Genomic DNA, 21,167 nt, shown 5'->3' on the forward strand with positions numbered 1-21,167 from the left:
GTCAATACAACTAACTAGTACAGAAAAACCCAATTTACAGTCAGCAACTAAAAGTTAAGAACTTGCGCCATGTGCTTTTTGCTAGCAACATTTGAGAAACTAGATGAGAAAAACCGAAACATTGTGACGTCATCAACATAGAAATTAAACAACGTTTCTCGCTGTAACATTCCCGGCCCCGATGTGCGTATCCGAACTAGAGCACATCTTAACCCAATTACTAAACAGCGAGAACAACAAGGAACAGGCGTATTTACAATTTACATAGCAACGCAGAAATCGCGACGTTACGCAGCGGAAATGAGGCACAATTTAGCAATTGGCCTTTTAAGTGTCCCATTTTTGGTTTTCACCAACACACTCCGAACCGATCCCTTTTTGTCGGGATAGGTTTCCACGACTCTCCCAGAGAGCCATTGGCCCCGCGGAACCGAGTTGTCCGCAAGGAGAACGAGATCATCGCGCACGAAGTTGCGCTCCTGGACAGTCCATTTTTGCCGCATTTGCAATGTCGGAAAGGTAAGGGAAAACGCTTCGTTTTGTTGTTGATGCACCGCAAAACTGACGTTGAGTCGGTCCAAAACACAGACTTTTGAATTTTCAGATTCAATTCCTTTCGTAAAACCTGGTCCATTTTCACAGCAAGAGTAGCTGCAGTCAACTCCAGCCTCGGTATTGAAACGGTTTTCAGTGGAGCTAGGCGTGCTTTAGCGAACAGAATAGTGCAGTGTACTCTTTCTTCGTAGTCAACGACTCTTAAATACGACACTGTTCCATAACCGTATGATGAAGCATCCGCGAAATGGTGTAAGTCGTAGCACTTAATTGTTTCGACGTCGTTTGGTTTCAAACATCTGGGAATTTGTACGCTGGATAAATTTGGCAACTCAGAGACCCACTGGTGCCACGCACTAGCAATGTCGTCCGGCACTTCTTCGTCCCATCCCAGCTTTTGCTTACACAGCTCTTGCAGCAGCATTCTGGCCTGCAACACCACAGGTGCCACAAATCCCATAGGATCAAACAGGGAACTGGTAACAGACAATATACCCCTTCTCGTGGCAGGTTTCTGCTTTAAATTAACGTCAAACTGGAAGGCATCAGTCCGAAAATTCCAGCTTACTCCAAGTACTCTTTCCACTTCGGCGTTTAACGGAAACGACGACTTAGCTGTGTCGCCTACTGGAACGGCGTCCAAAATCTCTTCGCAATTGCTTAACCATTTTCGTAAATTAAAACCACCGCGCTGAAGCAATTCGCGTAGTTCTTTGATTAGTTTTGTTGCCTCATTAGGAGTTGCAACAGACTTTAGGCAGTCGTCGACATAGAAGTTTTCATGGACTGTTGCAACAGTTTCAGGGGCGAAATCCTTGCTATTATCGTCTGCGGTCCGTCGAAGACAGAAACTAGCGCAGCATGGCGACGACGTTGCGTCAAACAGGTGAACCAACATTTGGTAGTCAACAGGCTCTTTAGTCGTATCGCCGTCTGGCCACCAAACAAACCGTAAGCAGTTGATGTCCACTGGATCGACCCTCACTTGGTGGAACATCGCTTCTACGTCAGCAACTAATGCAATTTTCTCTTGGCGGAATCTTAGCAGCACACCTACGAGGCCGTTCATTAAATCGGGTCCTTGTAGCAGTTGATCATTCAATGACGTGTTGCGGTACTTTGCAGCGCAATCGAACACTACCCTCACCTTTCCCGGTTTTTGCGGATGGAGAACGGGGTGATGCGGCAGGTACCATACTTGGCCATTCACAGGCTCCTCATCGACACGACGAGCGTAGCCATTGCGCACATACGCTTCGATTGTCTCCTTGTATTTCCTGCAAAGGGAGTCTTCTTTGCTCAAACGGCGCTTTAGGTATCCTAGTCTTTGCATCGCTTGTATGCGGTTGTTCGGCAGGTTCGGTGAGCCCGCGCGCCATGGCATCCGCAACTGGTAGTGACGGTCCTTCAGTTTCACCGAGTCATTCATCAGCTTGAGAGCGTACTTGTCGTCCTTAGACATCCCTACGCCGGGAATCAAACTGGAATCCTTGAACTCCGTTTCCCACATCTTCTTCACTTGCTCGTGCAGCAAATCGCATGACAAATTTACGTGGTTGACTTTAACGTGATGCACACCGAGATCACTGGACTGAGACGAAGCGGGACCAAACAGTGACCAACCGAGTCTTTATAGCGCTTGGCTCACCTCGTTTCCCTCTTCGGTCCTCTTCGACCCAAAACACCTCGGGCACGTCTAAACCAATTAGAAGTAGCACTTCGTCGTTAGATGCTTTCGCAAATTCTATCCCCTTTAAGTGTGACCATTTTTTATCGCATCTGTTGGGCGCAACAGGTAGACTTTCAACTGTAATCACACAAGGCAAATTGACAGTATTTTCTCCGTCTATGGACTTGACGGCTAGCTTGACGACTGCACCGTCCTTTGACATAGACCTTCCGTTTACAGTAGAAAGCGAGTACTCGATTTCCTCGCCGTTTATTTCAAGTAGCTCGAGAAGACGCCTGTCGCACATCGTGGAGTTAGAACCAGAGTCCACAAAGGCATACGTCTCGGTCTCGTGCCCATTATTGCCTACTACTTTTACAGGAACAATATTCATATACACCCGTTGACCAACCTGTGGACGTATTGACGCCTTGGCGGCACACGATGTTGAAGTGACGGCCGGCTTTTCACCGTCTTCCCTTGGCGGTTCTACTGGCCTCTGGTTCTGATTGTTCCTCGGTGGAAAGCTGGCGTTTTTGATGTAATCGCGATGCAAGAGCGTGTGGTGCTTGCGACGACATCCTTCCACTGAGCATGAACCCTCCTTATTACAACATCTTGCAATGTGACCTCGACAAAAACAGTTGTCACAAAGCCTTGCTCGTCGCAATACATTTAGGCGTTCATTCAATGGCATTCGTTTAAAGTCGTAGCAACGTACTAACTCATGTGCGCGATTACATACAGGACAGTAGTCACCTGGCTTTCCCATTCGACCAGGTTGTCTCTCACCCAGTTTTGTGGTGGTGACGCTGGTGGCGTGTGCCGTCGCTCGAAGAGCTCTCGTCTGGGGCTTCACTGCGGCGCTTCTCTGTGGAGCATGCTCTCTTTTTTCACTCATCATTCTACTAAACAGCGTGTGCGAAATCGACGCTTCATTCTGCACAAATTCCACTAAATGCTGAAACTGCGGCTCGGTACCGCCAAGCTCGATTTTTCCGGCGTGTCTTTTCCATCGTTGCTGCATGCTAAATGGCAAACGTTTAGCAATACTGAGCAAATGTTCGAAGTTATTTATGTCAGCAAAGTAACCTAAATGAGACAGTGTCACATTACATTCCTCCAAATTACGTGCAAGCTTCTGTAACCCATCAATATCGTCAGGCTTCAAACTCGGACCAACTGTTAATCGTTCAACGTAGGTACGGGCAATGATAAATGGGCGACCATAATTATCGTGTAACACTTGTCGGGCCTTTTTGTACCCAGTACTAGCATCGAGTACAGAACAGAACGATATTAGGCGTTTAGCTTCGCCGGTGCAAAACTGTATAAGGTAGCTTAATTTCTTTCCATCAGTCATGGCGCGACTGGCGATATGTTCGTCAAAGGTCGTAATAAATCGTGTATATTGTAGAGGATTTCCATCAAAATTTAACAAGTCTGGCTTTGGCAAATCCATACCATCTTGGAGAAGAGAAGCAAAATGCATAAATTCACTAACCTGCGGCTTCTGTTCAGCCGTACTTGTAGACACAGGGTTAGGCGACGCTTGGCATATACCCTGAGGACGCGACAGTTCCTCCCAACTTGCTTGTGGTTCTCGTTGCGATGGCACGACGTTATTTGACTCCGGACTTGTTTTTACAGGAACTCCCATATCAGCTTCCACTTGGGAGCACGGGGAAACATCTGTCGCAAATCGGACGGTATCCCGATGACGAGACACGTGTGAACCTGTGACCGATCGCGCCTCCCAAATATCGGCTTCAACCGTCGCGACTTGCAGCTCGTGGTCTGCCCTTAGGAGTTCAAGTTGTCTTTCTTTTCCTTTTTTCAGTTGCTCGAGTTCATCTTCCCTTTGTCGTTTTATTTGTTCAAGTTCAGCTTCTCTTTTCTGCTCTTCCTCCAACTGCTTTCTTCTAAGCGCTGCCTTTTCTTTGCGAACAGCAGCTTCAGTGCGTTTGGTGCTAGACCTGGAACTAGCATGGGACATATGCGTTGTGGGCCTAGATGACCTTGAAGAATGACTGTGGTTAGACTTGTGACTGTGCACCTCCTCTCTATCTTTAACTTTAGAAAACCACTGCTTAATACGCTCGTCAAATTCTTCTTTTCCACCCTTCATGCTGGACAGTTCTTTCTTAGCGCATTCTTTATGTTTCTTATTTTTTGTGGCATTAACATAAGCGTAATGTGATTCCAGATACTCTTCGTACAACTCAGCAATTAACGACAGCTTTTTGTTTAACTGGTCGACCTTATTAAAGTCAACCATTAATTCCTCGGCTTCTTTGTACGATAAATTAAGCTGCTTGACGATTTCATTAAGCGTTGCCTTATTTACAACCATGTTGAAAACAGTCAATTAAACTTCAATGTTCTCACGTTAGTCCTCCAGAAAAGTTGAGAACTTCAATGTTCTCACGTTAGTCCTCCAGAAAAGTTGAGAACTTCAATGTAACGGTCGTGGCTGCACCTAAGCGACCTATGTAGCCTGGCCTACATCAACCGTTGCATGGGTGTTTTTTGTTGGAACGCGTCCCCGCCAGCACTGCCTATAGTTGCCACACAGTCTTGAACGGTGACGGTTCTCTGTTAAACAGAACGAAAAATCAACACAACGAAATGCGATTATGACGTCATACACGGCTATGGCAGACGGGCATTTACAGCATAACATTAACAGAACTCAAGATATTCGTAACTTAGCACAAACAATATTAATCCTAATTAAATGGCTTTTTACTTTTATATTGACGACAAGGAAATATAGCCACAATAAATGTACGTACCAACTTGTTAGGGATCCAGGATTAACTTGGATATAATCAGTCACGGCTAGGTTTCAATTGCAATTTAAAGTTCGTAATCAATTACTAAACAAACAATAAACGTAATATTATTAACTTCTTACAAATTCTAAGCTCAATACGACTTGTCAATACAACTAACTAGTACAGAAAAACCCAATTTACAGTCAGCAACTAAAAGTTAAGAACTTGCGCCATGTGCTTTTTGCTAGCAACATTTGAGAAACTAGATGAGAAAAACCGAAACATTGTGACGTCATCAACATAGAAATTAAACAACGTTTCTCGCTGTAACACTCGCCATTTCGTTACACACGTGGAACCTGTGTGATGAAAACACATTGAGATGCCTTCGAGTTCCCACAGCTTTCTGTGACCTGGGCGGACTAATTTTCGCCCCACAACGCTGCAAAATCCCAACGAAAGACTTTCAACCCCCACAAAACTTTACACTGGATCGATACTCTCCTGTGGGTCGAGCGCTCAATAACCTACAGGACAACGTCGAATCACAGCTGACACGAATAGTAAGCGAAATCAATTTGCTCGAGTGTCAGATAAAACGAAGTGCAACTATGACATTAAAGATGCTTTCACGCGTCTACCCCAGCGAGGTTCTTTCAACCATGAAGGACACGAACTCAGCGGGGCTATCAAATTCGGACACAATCAGCCAACTTTCTTGCCGAACAATAGATGGGAAACTGATCACTTCTCTGACATACAACGGCAGGTTCGCGAGGCGTCCGCTGATAAGTTATCGTCACCCCGATGGTACCACTCGAACAGCACAGCTAGGTTACGATGGCTTTGCATACGACCAAGTGGAAGCCCTCGAAGATTACGTTCCGAACAGAGTACAAAAATTTGTCATACAAGGAGTTCTTTACATCTTCAAGAACTACACGTTGGAATACGAAAACGCCCCAACGGCAACGCTAATAATGCATTTCGCAAAAATTGCGTTGAACTTCACAGCTCAAGACTACGTGGACACGCTCCACACTTTTGCTTCAATGTCTTCGAGTTCAACCGACCTCAGCACTCTCGTGAACTCCATAGAGGAATCACGTCATATTGCTGAAACAATGAAAGCTTACTTCACCGACCTGGCTAACACCACGTCGTCAGGCGGAACAGGCGCAAAACTAAGCTACCTTGCAAAAGTTCTAGACAACGCGCTGATAAGCATGATATCATCTATATCAAGCCCTTGGATACAGGGAATAATTTGCTTCCTTGTAATTCAAGCGTGCATTTGGGGAATGAAACTGACCATCGCAGCTCTATCAGAAAGGCTTCAACAGCGTTTCCCAAACAACCCGTTCGAACAACGAATGGCGAACATGCGGATTCGCATCTCAGAGTGGCGCAGTCGCCTACGCAATATTGCTAGGAGAGACCCGAATATGCCACCCTTACAAAACAACACAAATAACCCTACCCCTACCCCTAACCTACAGTCGGCGGCAAGACCGTTGACAAATTCGATCTCTGACAGCGCGAACAGCGACACAGAGGCCTAAATTAACGTTTGCTAACAATAACTTTAAAGCCAAACGCTAAGCTTACCGAATTGTGCATGAAATTTATCGCCATGTATCTATAATTCGATGTATCACATTTCATCAATGTACGCCTGAAATTTATTTGTGTCACAAAGGGTCCGAGCGACCAAGAAAAATATTCGTTCAAACTTTGTTTACAAAACAGACAGCCTTCAGCTGTTCATTTGAGTTGCTGCAGCTTAAAAGAGCCCGGCCAACCATTAATTGTTTCCTGTATTGCATTTTCCATCGTTTGTGTACAAATATATCACGGAGAAAAATCTTTTACAAAATCGCCCCCAAAAAAATTATAAAAACACCCATAAAACGTTGCTCTCTTGAGTTGTAAATATATTGTTTTCTTACAACGCCACGCTTGTTTTTCGCTCGCTATTTTTGCATGCTATTTCTCTTCATGTCCCACAGCTTTTGGACATGCACCCAAACCAAATCCTAATATCAATCTTTCAGATCTCTTTTCAAATTAATGAACAACCCATTCTACGTCTGACTTGTTCATTGGAAGGGGGATTCTGTAGCATATAGCCTACTTTTACGTCACTATACACGTGACCATTGTCCACTGACGTGTGACCGCCGCACCTAGCGAATTGCTTTTCCGCATTTGACAATTCATTCTACTTTATACGTCTTACTGATTAGCGGCTTGAATCACCGCTCTGTTTATCGCTGTATTTCTGAGATTTGTGAATATACTCTAAGAGCAACTATCTACTGAGTGGATTGTCTTTGCTTAGAGTACAAGAAGTTAAGGACAGGTATTCTAGCGGCCTGCTCCTTTGGAGTCGGATTAAGAACTTGTAAGAGACTTAGGCAGCCGTCGGCCCTCGTCTATAGGGTCAGCAGCCTTCTTATAGCTCCCAACTACCCCTCTACGCTTCAGTCACTTCAGAACATTTACCTGTCACTAGTCTCAAAGCAGCCGTATGTCACCCTACTGACAGCTGGCAGTAGTAGTGACAGTTTGAGCCCAAACTGTCAGTAGTTTACTGACACCTGTCACTGACAGGTAGTAGTGACAGGTGTCACTAAAAAAGTCACGACCCCCCCCCCCTGTTTATAGCAAAAATTTGTTTTAGAATGTTATTTATCTGATTTCTTTTTAACCCTTTCTGTTCAAGATGACAAAGTTTTTGTTGTTTGATCTGCTACAAGTTGCTGTGATCTTTTCTTTTCTTCATTTAAGTAAGTTTTACATTCTACTGTGGCAAAAATGTAGATGTCAGTCTTAAATGTTTGATGACTTTGCAATATTGTGATTGTATTGTAAGTAATATCACTTCAACCTAAAGTTTAGTATTATTATATTTATTATTTAATTATATATATTACTTAACCTACTTAAACCCAAAGGCTAACCTGCACCCTAACCCAAATAATGTTTGTTGTGGTATGATTTTTGACCAGTGCCATGCATGACGCACAAAATTTGAGTTAGGGTGCGGGTTAGCGTTTGGGTTAAGGTGGGTCAAGTATTATTATTAAACAAAGAATATAATAATACTTGACCCACCCACACCCGAACGCTAACCCGCACCCTAACTCAAATTTTGTGCGTTGATTTTAGATCTGTGGTAGGATTCTAGACCAGCGCCAATATTTCCCCTAAATTGTTAGCAATATGTTTTTGGGCGCTCGTCTAGAATCCTACCACAACGAACATTATTTTGGTTAGGGTGCCGGTTAGCGTTTGGGTTTGGGTGAGTCCAGTAATAGTGTTAAACAATATTACTTGACCTACCCACACCCAAACACTAACCGACACCCTAACCCACATATTATGCATTGCTTAATAATCATTTCAACGTTGTGGTAGGATTCTAGACCAGCGCCTGTTTTTGTATTAGTTACAGCCGATGGTATTGGCATCAGTGGAAAAAATGTTTCTTTGCCATTCTACAACTCAACTAAAAACGAAAACTGGAATCCGAGTTCATTATTGGAGGTACAGATTGACTCCCCCAAACAAAATAAAAGACTCTGTATGTTTACATGGAGTTCAAAAAAAGTAAGAACCATTTTTTTTTAAGTATGCAGCATGTGTAATGCCTTCTAGATTACAACAGCGGTTCCCAAACTTTTCTAAAAAATTTGCCTGGTGGACCCTTTACAATTATTTTGATATTTTGCAGCCCTATAAAAACTCAAGGGTCAGTTGAGCCATGTTTTTTGTAGTACACTAGTGCAGTCACGATTCTTTCTAATGTAACAACTTTTTAACTAATGCGAACGATTCGCTGATAACAGGTGGTACATCATTGCTTTACAAGAGACATCATGAAAACACGCTATATTATCGAATAAATAAAGACTAATAATGTAGCTTGATAATAAATTGCGAAGCCAAAAGGTCGAGTAAATCGAAATCATCTTGATTATGACGTTTCGATACGAACTTGTATCGTCTTCAGTTAATGTCAACATCTTTTTGGCTTAACAATTTATTATCAAGCTACATTACAGGTCCAGGTATAGTGTACCCAAGTATATTGGTAAGACTAATAATTATTACAGATAGTGTTTAAAACGTAGACTAATGTTGAAAAACATAAAGACTAATTCAGGCTGGCAGAATCTTGCCAGCCTTCTGGTGACAAGCATTTTTGGCGTAAATTCTTCGTTTTTTTGGTCGTGCCCCAAAACTTAAATTATGTGCTTGTCTAAGGAATGTATTAAGTTTATCAACCTTGTTATGTTTAGGCGATAAACAAGATTATTAAAAAGTAATGAAGTATAAGTGAGCACAAAGTTAAAATTTTTTGTGACATAAGGAAATACAAATGGGTTATGCTGAAGTACAGCCTGGGGGACTGTAGGTGCAAATGTCTGCTTTTCTTACTCTAACACTGTTACGTAAATAAGCTGTTTTGGGGCGAACTCATGTGCACACATGCAGTTCAAAATCAGAATAAAAAGCTAAAAAAATTCCTAAAATTGTGGAGAATGTTTTTTTTGAAGTGGGAGAATTTTTTAATAAAAAAAGAGTGTTATAATCCAAGTTAATAAAAATTTTTTGCCGAAATTAGAGTGACACAGTGAAGTGCAACATGCCATAGTATGCATAGCACCTTTGACTGAAAGATATGCTTCAGAGACACAACCATAGCTAAACGAGGCCAAAGTTCGCGAGGAGCGCGAAAATATTTTTGCGTTTGCATAATTAAAACAGCCAAAAATGTAGTTTAAGCCTTAGATGGAACAGCATGGCATAGTACGGGGTGGTCCAAACCCAGGCCCGCGGGCCACATGTGGCCCGGACACCATTGGCCCGCGAAGGCACTGTTGAATTATTGCAAAGCGTAAAGTTGAGGGTTTATTCAAAGAAAGCTAACCAACGAACCGTAAGTATACTGCAATTGTTTGGTTATGATTACATTTTTCCGGTTATAACATGTAAAAAACAGTTCCCTATCGCTCACCAAATTTGAATCCAGGGTGTGGCAAGAACGCTTAATTTTTGATAGGTGTTGGACCGGTTTGAGAGAAGCCGCAGTGCATCCTATATGGAACTTTCTAAAGTGATGTTTTGCGAGCTTATAAGTTATGTTTGCGTTTAAAAGTAAATGTACGATAAAATATCGCGCTACTCGGAAAGTAAATATCGCTGCTCGAAAAGTATTGTTTTACAGCTTTTCACCGTGACTTTAGGCTAAACGCCCTGACCCTTTCCAAGATGCAAATTAAACCAAATCGAAGTGGTTAATAAAACCTTTTTGCGCATAACGATAACGTCTTTGTAATTTAGTGATTGTGAAGTATGCAACATCTTTCTTAAAATTTGAGTAAGATACGCACACAGTTTATGGCCTACGCGAACATTTTAACTGTTATAAAAAGCAGTATTCTAAATTAAAATTTTTGTGAAATACGAAAATTTTTCGCGCTTCGCGCGCACCATTTCCCCATTCTCATAACATTCCATTTCATTTGCGCACAACTTTGATGATACAAGCAAGTTTATTGAGCTTATATGTCTTTCAAAGTTACTTTGCGTTGTCATTTTTATACTTTTTGTGCCCGGCCAAACTGAAATCGTCGATTCGCCCCTGGCACACATGTAGCCTACTTTATGTGGCCCGCAAAGAATATGCAACAAATATTGTGGCCCTGCGATGCAGTCAACCTTGGACCACCCTGGCCTAGTACATCCTCGTTATCCCCATGCGAATGCCATACCTGTCTGTTTAACAGGAATGACGACTATCATGATTGCTTTTTTAACATCAAGTACAACTGCAAATACACAACAGTTCTATTGAAAGTTAGTACTTCGATCTGTAAAAAAAAAAATTTTCATAAATATTTTTTTTGGCCTAATTTATTCGGTTTTCCGTCTGATTCTTCGGCCGACATAGTCGCCAAGTTGCCAGTTTTCCGCCATACTGGACTAATTCCCCTTGCGAACCCTCTGAAACTGCTGCACGCAGACCCCAGTTGGTCCATGGATCCCAGATTGGAAAAGGCTGTTCTAGAATATGCCACCTGTATGTAATTGGAGAAAATGGATATTCTATGTTGCTACAATTGTTTCTTTAATACTTTTGTTTTGTATTTACATAATTATTCAAAAAAATTGTTATCACAGCCCCATATTTCTGCTTAGCGCTTTTGTGTTTATGTACTCAAAATAGATAAAAAAAATATGAGCTCATTGAACAGTGGGCATGCTGGATCTGGCTCATGTGCTATAACTTGGAAACTAATTCACTTTAAATTTCAGGGAGTGTGTGAAAAAGATTCTGACAGATATGAATTGACTGGAGATGGAAATTTCACGATCATCGATGTCAGGTTGGAAGATGAGGGAACATACACATTTACAATCAACAAGATTAGTTTAATACATTATCTTACTGTTTATGGTGAGAACTTGTGTCTAATGTTAAATCTAAATTTTGTTTTAAAAATGCCACTATATACTAAAGTTGGGGTCAGCAGTAACATAAATTAACCGTAAGCATAAAAATAATATGTATTATACAAACTGACTGTCAGGCCTTTTATTTAATAAAAATATGAATAAAAATATGAAGAAGATGTATTTAAAAAAACTGTTGCTGCATTTAATCTTGTTGCCACTTTTTCTTTTTTCAGTCGCTCCATCAATTAGTGTTAAGAAGATCGTAAATCCACTCCGAGCTGGTTCAGGGTTTGTTGAAGCAGCTTGGTGTACTGTGTCTGGAGGTTTGTTTATATCAGTGGTTCCCAACATTTTAACCATATTGATATTTAACACCTACACGATCACCCAAGTTTTTGAAGGGTGCTTTATGCTCCTACTTTTTACCTTAATTTTTTGGTTGTTATTTTCGCTTAAAAATACAACATGGCGACCCCCCCCCCCATGATCACCTCTTTTAACCCACAGGTTGGAAACCACTGGTCTATCTTACATCCCACCTAAAAATAGCCTAATTTATAAACTAGTTATTATCAATACCATTTTTTTAATATATATTTTTTTTAAGGATTGAAGATGTCTTAGTTCCTGTAACTCATTGTTTATGTTTTCAAAAAACTAAATTTGTAGTTAGGATTACTTTTGCTTCACAATAATTTGTTATTCGCTTAAAAAGAATTATGTTAATTAAAATATGTGAATTGTGTTATTGTTTAGTCACTGTAAAAATATAAAATGTTATCTTTAGGAAAACCAGAAGCTTCTGTAAAATGGATGACGGACGGGCCTATGGAATTCAACGAGACACTGTAAGATGTCTATGTTTGCTTTTCATTCAATTTTTTATGATAACAATTTCAAACTCAATGTTTCAGCCATGGAGTGAATGATGCTGACCAAAATAAAGGTTTACCGACTGTTCGAAAAGGACTTGATGTTCAACCAACAAGATGTTACAACGGACAGTCATTCTTTTGTAAAGTCAAACACCCAACATTGGAAAACACTGAAGTACGAAATTTGACTCTAAATGTTACATGTAAGTATATTGCGCTACAAGTTTGGTAATAATTTTTTCTTTGAAATACTTTTATTGCATTTTTAGTTGAATCGTTTACAAATTTCTCATTTTATACTGTAGAGTTGTTGTATAATACTGTGTTGTATAGGATTGTTGAGTGCGACCTTTATGACGTATTGCTGTGCCTGTATATAACCGCCACTCTTGCAGTACTTCATTATTTGTGTTCTCATACGTCGCTGTGTGTCACATACCCTGCCATTAAATACTACATATACCATTTATAAATGTGAATTTTTAAGCACAAATGATATACATGCTTAATTTGTCTGCTAAAACATTACTTTGTGTTTATCAATTTTGTAAACAAGTCCAAATAAGGTGTCATTGTTACAGCTAGTCACATATTATTAATATAAAATAAAAACATTCAACTTTAAAAATTGGTAAACTGGCGCGATTATGAGCAATAACTCAATTAAAAAATAAGAAAAACGTAAAATATAGCGAGCTAATTTTTTTGTGCAAAAATTGAAATAAGTAACTAAATTTTATGAAACGGTGGTAAATAATAAATACTTAATCTCAACCCAAGTTATTTGATTCATGGCTGAACTTAGTCAAGCCAGGTCATTCACTTAAGTCATTACAAATTACAATACTGGTGTCTAGTATTTTTTGTAAATTTGCCAATTTACATAACATAACTTTAACCAAAAATAACCTTTCAATTAAAAACATTGACTTTTAGACCCGCCGAGCCCAGCACGAATTTCTCCGACCGCCGACAAAAAAAGATTAATCTGTACATCTGAGGGGAACCCCCCTCCTATGTTTACGTGGACGATGCCGTCAATTTCACATTTGCCCACAATCCCAGGTTTGTTGATATATACTACATAGAGAGCAAGGCTATTGTTAGTCAAGTCCTGTCTCCAAAATAATTACCTGTTTACATTTGTTAGTTCTTCCGAGGTTATGCTTTAAATCAGGGGTTCTTAAACTTGGGCCCATGAACTTGGGGTATTGGGTCTATAAAGCTTTAATTAAAATATTAGTGTAATTTGGGAAAGGAATCATTTTTTCAAAGAAAATTGTTGAATTCAAAATAAAATAATTTAACCCTGAATGTATGTTTAGAGACCATTTCGTTTTACGATTTTTTTAGGAAATAGCAGATTTTTAAAGTTTATTTGTATTGTGACATGTAAAGTTTATTTGTATTGTGATGTCATCTATACGTCATCTATATAAATCCTTGCCTACACTGGCCGCAAAGCAAAAATATTTTTAGGGTTCTGCGATAAAAAAAGTTTAAAAACTCCTGCTTTAAGTCAATAATTCTTGGCGCCCCCTTCCCATACTATTAACACTTATTGTTTAGCAACAATCCTCGACTCCAAGTCATAATGAAAACCACAAATTCAAGTTTTGACAATGGCAAAAACAAGATATCTCCGAATATAAATTTTCGGCCCATATAATACATGCTCGAATACTGCTCTGTGGTCCACCAGGGATTTGAAGGCCACTGTTTAGAAACCCTTGTTTAAGTTAATAAAACACAATATAATCGAGTTTGGAGGTTTAGTTTAAATAGCATTTTGTTAAATAATCTGTATGCTGTCAGCTTCATACTATTTAAATAAAAAAGCCACTCCTTCAATAAAATTTTATAAATTTGTGTAGACCAAAATAACTAACCGTTTAATAACAAAAAATTGAAAACAAAAAAGTAAGTGAATTGTGAAAGATCCTGGCAATTTGGTTAAAGTTGGATCTGAAAAAATAGTTAATGCCTTATTTAGTTAAATTGTAGTTGTCTAAGCAGAAAATGCTGTCAGTTTCATTAACCCACTATTTGCTAACCGGTTTAAACAACTTTAGTGCTAAAAATACTTTAATTATTGTATTTTATTATATTAACGCATCCTTATTGTTTTAGACATTTAAACAAACGCCATTTATTGGTTGTTGCATTCCTTCCAAAAGTTCTTTTTTAAATTACCTTAACTATTGAGCAAATTTGGGTTCTCAAATTTCTTCTACATAATGTAAATAAACTTCAAAATTATAGCCAAAATTTTTAAAATTAAAATAATGTGATTTTAAAATACAGTTGATTTTATCTAAAGGAGACACAGCAGACCTGATTTCACCACAAGACCCAGCTCGTCACAACGACACTTACATTTGCGTCGCAAGCAACGGGATATTACCCGATCAAACAGCAAGAATAACAACTAATGAAGCAAGTAAGTTGAAATCACCACCAGTAAGAAATCTTGCCGTCGTTGTATCAAATGTCAACCACTTTATGTTTTCTATCATCGTTATGTGATACCTTGGCATAGGTTTGGTGAAAAAACGCTCACCGACCAGGTTTTGTTTTGCACATTCCAATCAACGACTCCCTTTATTTCATCAACCTTCTTCTTTATAGTCAGACCTTGATTTGTAGATGAAAACTAATGGATCCGATCCGATACTGAAGTCTTTATCAGTGTACACGCACAGGAATTTAATAAAACACGAAAAGGCTTAAACAAGTGGATTTCTTATTCAAATAGAATTCAATACAAAACAACGTTAATAAAACAGAAACAGAATCAGTAAGTTAAACATCATTGCCAAACACTTACAAGTAACTAACAACATGAGCTCCTACCGCGACAAGGTAGTAACACCAACTGCCGTAAGGACAACTACAATGTCAAGGCACCATGTGCTCAGTGACCTTTGACCGCAAGTCATAGAATGATCACACAATTAAATAGGTCATAAAGTACTTACATAAAAATGCGGTTTAGCAAGCTCACTGTTAATCTTAACAAACTCACTGTTATTTTTTTTCTTAAAAAAGTGAATTGCAACGAATAGAAATATTAACGAACACTCGGCAATGTATAGCAAACGCAAGAATAGAAACATAAAGTCCGTCCCAACACCCAACTCATTTACTGCGTTGATGTGACACGCACAATAGGGCCGTCAGTACAACAATGCACCTTGGCTCCCTCGTATACCATCACAGCAACCGATCAACCTCAAGTTGACAGGACGAAAAGTAAGAACCCAATGATATGTTGACGAACTCATCTGTCGCTCGACGACCACCGTACTTATCATCTGGGCGAAGCATCCAGCCATTGGATATATTTCCTTTTACCTTCTTGCATTCTTTACACGCGTTGAAGTAATATCGATTCCGCTCATCATTGGAGAGATGTGGACATTCACCACAGTCTTCGTACTGCGCTGCATCTGTGATTTTACTGATTACACGCGCAACTCGTTTAGTGTGCGCTTTACTAGGTTCGCTGACCTTAGGAGCCACTGTGACTGGGCACGACGATCTGGCCAAATTGCCAGGGCTTTTCCATTTCTTCCGACCATGGAAGTGGTTGTCGCCAGGTTTGTGCCTCCTCGGAAAAACACCAACACAGTAGTGACCACTAGACGACATAAAGAGTTCAACGTCTTTGTTGAACATTGTTGCTCGACCACGAACAAGATCAAGTACAGCACTTGCTTTCCGAAGTGACGACCTGCTAAGCAACAGGGGCAAGTCGTTCTTGACGACAGAAACGTCAATGCTGCACAATTTTCCACCAACACAAGCAGGAATTAGGGCTTGGGATTTGGAAATGACTCTCTTTCCATCACCAAACTTAAAAACCGTACGCGAAGGTGTGATTTTAACGTCACGTTTAAACTTGAAATGTAAATTACGTAAATAATTTCGCAGCCACCGTTCACCACAGACAGTTTTCGAACAAGCAGTGTCTATAACTGCCGACTTGTAGGTTTCAGCTACGCAACTGTTGGTAACACTTGAATATAGCACAATGTTGACTTCATCGTCTGAAACATCATTAGAAGAAAAAGACGTATTAGAACTTTTGTGAGGACATTTTGCCGCCCAATGCATTTTAGAATCGCATATGACGCATCTAGTTATTTTCCAAACTTATCGATAGGATTGAACTTTCTTTTATCAAAACCTTTTCGATGTCTTGGATTACTGGCTACGTAAGATTCTTCTTTGACGTCAATATATTGTGACAGTTTGTTAGAAATTGGACTTTCAGTAAATATGCGTTTTAGAGCAGACTTCATGGATTCAAACCTAAGGTCACTTGCAAATGTCAAAGCCAATTGTCGTTCTTTGGAAGTTAAATTTGCGCCATCCAACAGTTTAAAAGAAAGAATTGTATCTGGCAATTCCATCTCGTGAAACGTCATCTTATGCGATAAATGTTCAAACTCTAGAATGTAGTCAATCATCGTCATATCAGTACTTTTATCAAACCTTGTAAACTTGGTGTATGTAGAGTACGCATCATCTACAGACTCCGTCTTAAACGCTGCATCGAGTTTTCCAATCAACGTGGACATTCCATTTTCTGCGTGTAGTTCCTCGCGCGTTAATTGCGAAACAGCCTTTTCCGCTTTCGAGTTGCCCTCTAGGCCCTCTAGTAGAACAATAATTGCTTGTTCTTTCTTGACGACTCCCGTGACAAGCTGTCACATTTGTACCTTGTTTTTCCATGCAGAATAAGGCAAGTCGTCTTTAAACTTTGGTGGAGATCTCTTTGCACTTGTTGCCGTTTTGTGTGTTTACAACTGGTTTCCTGTAACCATCCTCTGCTACCATGAAAACTAATGGATCCGATCCGATACTGAAGTCTTTATCAGTGTACACGCACAGGAATTTATTAAAACACGCAAAGGCTTAAACAAGTGGATTTCTTGGTTTAGTTTAAATAGCATTTTGTTAAATAATCTGTATGCTGTCAGCTTCATACTATTTAAATAAAAAAGCCACTCCTTCAATAAAATTTCTAAATTCGTGTAGACCAAAATAACTAACCGTTTAATAACAAAAAATTGAAAACAAAAAAGTAAGTGAGTTGTGAAAGATCCTGGCAATTTGGTTAAAGTTGGACCTGAAAAAATAGTTAATGCCTTATTTAGTTAAATTGTAGTTGTCTAAGCAGAAAATGCTGTCAGTTTCATTAACCCACTATTTGCTAACCGGTTTAAACAACTTTAGTGCTAAAAATACTTTAATTATTGTATTTTATTATATTAACGCATCCTTATTGTTTTAGACATTTAAACAAACGCCATTTATTGGTTGTTGCATTCCTTCCAAAAGTTTTTTTTTAAATTACCTTAACTATTGAGCAAATTTGGGTTCTCAAATTTCTTCTACATAATGTAAATAAACTTCAAAATTATAGCCAAAATTTTTAAAAGGAAAAATACTCATTTCTTAAAAAAATTAAAATAATGTGATTTTAAAATACAGTTGATTTTATCTAAAGGAGACACAGTAGACCTGATTTCACCACAAGACCCAGCTCGTCACAACGACACTTACATTTGCGTCGCAAGCAACGGAATATTACCCGATCAAACAGCAAGAATGACAACTAATGAAGCAGTATCTGATGTTGCAAGTAAGTTGAAATCACTACCAGTTAAAATTGTGCCGTCGTTATATCAAATGTCAACCACTTTATGTTTTCTATCATCGTTATGTGATACCTTGGCATAGGTTTGGTGAAAAAACGCTCACCGACCAGGTTTTGTTTTGCACATTCCAATCAACGACTCCCTTTATTTCATCAACCTTCTTCTTTATAGTCAGACCTTGATTTGTAGATGAAAACTAATGGATCCGATCCGATACTGAAGTCTTTATCAGTGTACACGCACAGGAATTTATTAAAACACGAAAAGGCTTAAACAAGTGGATTTCTTAATTCGAATGAATTCAATACAAAACAATGTTAATAAAACAGAAACAGAATCAGTAAGTTAAACATCATTGCCAAACACTTACAAGTAACTAACAACATGAGCTCCTACCGCGACAAGGTAGTAACACCAACTGCCGTAAGGACAACTACAATGCCAAGGCACCATGTGCTCAGTGACCTTTGACCGCAAGTCATAGAATGATCACACAATTAAATAGGTCATAAAGTACTTACATAAAAATCTTGCTTGAATCTTAGCTGTTTTGCAGGTATATTTAACATAACAGGCCGGAAAAATTACAAAAATTACAAGTGTAAAAAAATCCAACCATACAACTTTTTTTACTTTAAAAAATTGGAAAAAAAGACACATAAAATTTGGAAGATAAATAGGTTTTGTCGCAAAATATCCTTAAAAATTATTACAATTCCACTTTAAATTTGCTTATTTAAACTTAGTGATGAGGTCATTTTGTATTGGATTGGATCACACCACCTTTTGTATTTAATATGGAAACGAAATAAAATAATCACTAATATGTGCTACATTGGTTGGAATAATACATGCTAGAAACAGAAAGATATTTTTAGTTTTTAGAGGGCCTAACTACAAATATAGAAGGGTTAAGTAATGGTAGTTGACACAAACCATTGTTTTGTAACCTCTCTGTGTTTTGTTAAATAATTATTTTTTTGTTTCTTGTGTTGCAGTAACAAGCAGTCAAAACGTTGGCGGAATAGTGGGAGTTGTGATCGGAGGTCTGCTTTTGCTTGCCATTATCTGCTGCCCGGTGTGCATGTGGCCAAAGTGGCGGAACAAGCGGACAAACAAAGACCGATCTTACTTATACTCACCACCTAAACAACAAACAAAGGAGCTTCTATAGTTAGGCTCCGTATAATAATTAACTTAGTTTTCTGCTGTAATGTCCCCTTAAAATATCGTAGACTCCTAGTAGTTTAAAAATCGTCTAGATGTTTTGATTGGTTCCTGTAAACCAGTGGTTCTCAACCTGGGGGTCGCGACCCCCAAGGGGGTCGCAAGGGGTTGTCTGGGGGGGTCGCCATGTAGAATTTCATTAAGGAAATATTCATGAGAATTAGGCAATATGAACTAACAGTTTAGCAGTATAGGAGCAAAAGCAATCGCCAGTCTAACATTTGTCTTTGTGCGGCTTTTGCAGCCGTGAACCTGTCGCGTTTATGACGTCACTATTACACTTTTTAATTAAAGAATCAAGCGTAGCTTCAGTCAAACAATATCTAATAAAAATGAATGGACACGCTAAACCAGGGTTGCCAGATGGTTTGCGAATAATTAGGAAAAGTAAGCTTTCTGTCCTAATTTAGCCGAATTTTTTTGAAACAGTAAAACCACGGGCTCACGAGGCCTACAAACTTTGTTTATACCAACTTCAACAACGTTAATTCAAAAATTGTTCGCGCTTCGCGAGTTTTTGATGCGTATTTCTGCAATAATTTTCTGCAGTACAAAAGCGTCAACTGTAGTATAGGGCGCTTTAGTTCCAAATTGAAATTAGGCCAATTAACAATAAAATTTGTGCTATATTTACCATTGGTTACAGGCAAAGTATTTCTACTTTTCAGCGGTATTATAACATTTTAAATAGCCTTTTCCGAAACATCCACAGAATACCGATAATAAAATTTTGGTCTTGCCGTTTTTGCAGACAGCTTTATTATTGCACTGCTGTTAAATTCACACCAGACGGCGTCATGCCGTGACGGCATGATTTTTTCGCTTGAAACGGCTGACGGCAAAGTTAAATCAGATTTAACTTTTCCGTCAGCCGCACTACTCGCAGACTGAAGAGCTGTGTGCAGAACCTTGTTGCAATGGGACAATTTCGTGGTTTTAAGTTAGTTTGCTTGAGGATAGAAGGTTTATGTAATATTTGTTTCTGTTAAGGGTACAGTTTGTCTTTCCCTAATATTTTTTTTTGAAAAAGTGTCGCAAAAAGAATGAAAGACACGATGAAAGGTGCAATAATGTTGGTTTGATTTAATTATTTTGGTGTTGTGTTGTAGACTTAAAAAACAATGGAATTCAATGAAATGCTGATACAATTGGTGCAGGATTCTCCCTGTATATATGATTCTGGTAGATGTTCAATTTGTACATACTTTTAGTAACCTGTTTTATATTGTTTCAGGAAAACGTTTACAACATGCTTTGCCGCAATACAGCAACCATGGGAGAAATCAGAGAGGAAATCCGAGCAGCAAATACAGGGCAACAAAATGATGAGTTCACGAACTTTGGACTGAGAAAGTTTCCTGAAGAAAAAGCTTATGCTCCATTTGCGTTCATTTCTGAACATCTGCGAAAACAACGATTAAGTTCGCAGTAAAAAGCAATTTTTGTTTAACGTATAGTGTCTTGCACTTTTTGTATGCTTATGTGCACTTTTGTACAGTCTAGTTGTCTTCAATTTCATATACTCCTGGTGTTTTGTTACCTCTTTGTATTTTCTCTTTTCTATCCTGTATCAAACTGTTTCTGGCTTATCAAACATGAAAATGTGCAAAAGCTTTGTTTGCTTTATTGAATATGTACAAAAACAAATTTAACAAAACAGTGAATGAAAAGAACTAGGTTCATATGTAGCAAAGGTAATGCAGAACAAGAAAAATATAACACAAACATTATGCATCATTTACATTCTGTGGATAACAGCATTTTGCCATGGCATCATGATTATTGCCATCAAATCATGATTATTTGATTCCTTAGTGGGCTTTAATAACAAATTGTTCACATTGCTAAGATACTTGTCCTAATAAATAATAAAACATGCAAGACTATTGGACTCTTTTCTGGGGTGGGGTTTAATACCAAGAGCTAGCCAACC

General features: G+C 39.0%; 2 protein-coding genes and 1 pseudogene across 2 annotated transcripts; 1 reads left to right on the top strand and 2 right to left on the bottom strand.

Moving 5' to 3' along the window:
- Nucleotides 1-349: 349 nt before the first annotated feature.
- On the bottom strand, nt 350-2,801 carry LOC146170465 (uncharacterized; annotated as a pseudogene).
- Nucleotides 2,802-3,012: 211 nt separating this feature from the next.
- LOC146170466 (uncharacterized) lies at nt 3,013-5,178 on the bottom strand. The gene is made up of 3 exons (XM_083388709.1): nt 5,020-5,178; nt 3,788-4,819; nt 3,013-3,095 (listed from the first exon to the last, which is right to left on the bottom strand). Exons 2-3 carry the CDS (start codon nt 4,575-4,577, stop codon nt 3,013-3,015), a joined length of 873 nt encoding a protein of 290 aa, XP_083244835.1. The 5' UTR covers nt 4,578-4,819; nt 5,020-5,178.
- A 2,418-nt stretch (nt 5,179-7,596) lies between these two features.
- Nucleotides 7,597-20,917, top strand: LOC146170467 (poliovirus receptor-like). The gene is made up of 11 exons (XM_083389175.1): nt 7,597-7,790; nt 8,453-8,613; nt 11,326-11,467; nt 11,700-11,789; nt 12,254-12,314; nt 12,381-12,544; nt 13,278-13,406; nt 14,662-14,781; nt 17,857-17,991; nt 19,006-19,180; nt 20,469-20,917. Coding segments are annotated over exons 1-11 (1,242 nt in total). The 5' UTR covers nt 7,597-7,726; the 3' UTR covers nt 20,470-20,917.
- Nucleotides 20,918-21,167: the final 250 nt, after the last annotated feature.

Source organism: Ascidiella aspersa, chromosome 1 (assembly GCF_963924565.1).
Source record: "Ascidiella aspersa chromosome 1, kaAscAspe10.2, whole genome shotgun sequence".
NCBI classification, from domain to species: domain Eukaryota; kingdom Metazoa; phylum Chordata; class Ascidiacea; order Phlebobranchia; family Ascidiidae; genus Ascidiella; species Ascidiella aspersa.

What these genes read in the sequence shown, in the direction of transcription:
- LOC146170466 (XM_083388709.1), bottom strand. Translation starts at nt 4,577, where the DNA reads ATGGTTGTAAATAAGGCAACGCTTAATGAAATCGTCAAGCAGCTTAAT. An exon ending in GGAACTGTCGCGTCCTCAGG is followed by an intron (nt 3,096 to 3,787) that starts GTATATGCCAAG and finishes CATGCTCCACAG; the next exon opens with AGAAGCGCCGCAGTGAAGCC.
- LOC146170467 (XM_083389175.1), top strand. Translation starts at nt 7,727, where the DNA reads ATGACAAAGTTTTTGTTGTTTGATCTGCTACAAGTTGCTGTGATCTTT. An exon ending in TTGGTGTACTGTGTCTGGAG is followed by an intron (nt 11,790 to 12,253) that starts GTTTGTTTATAT and finishes TGTTATCTTTAG; the next exon opens with GAAAACCAGAAGCTTCTGTA. An exon ending in AATAACAACTAATGAAGCAA is followed by an intron (nt 14,782 to 17,856) that starts GTAAGTTGAAAT and finishes TTTTATCTAAAG; the next exon opens with GAGACACAGTAGACCTGATT.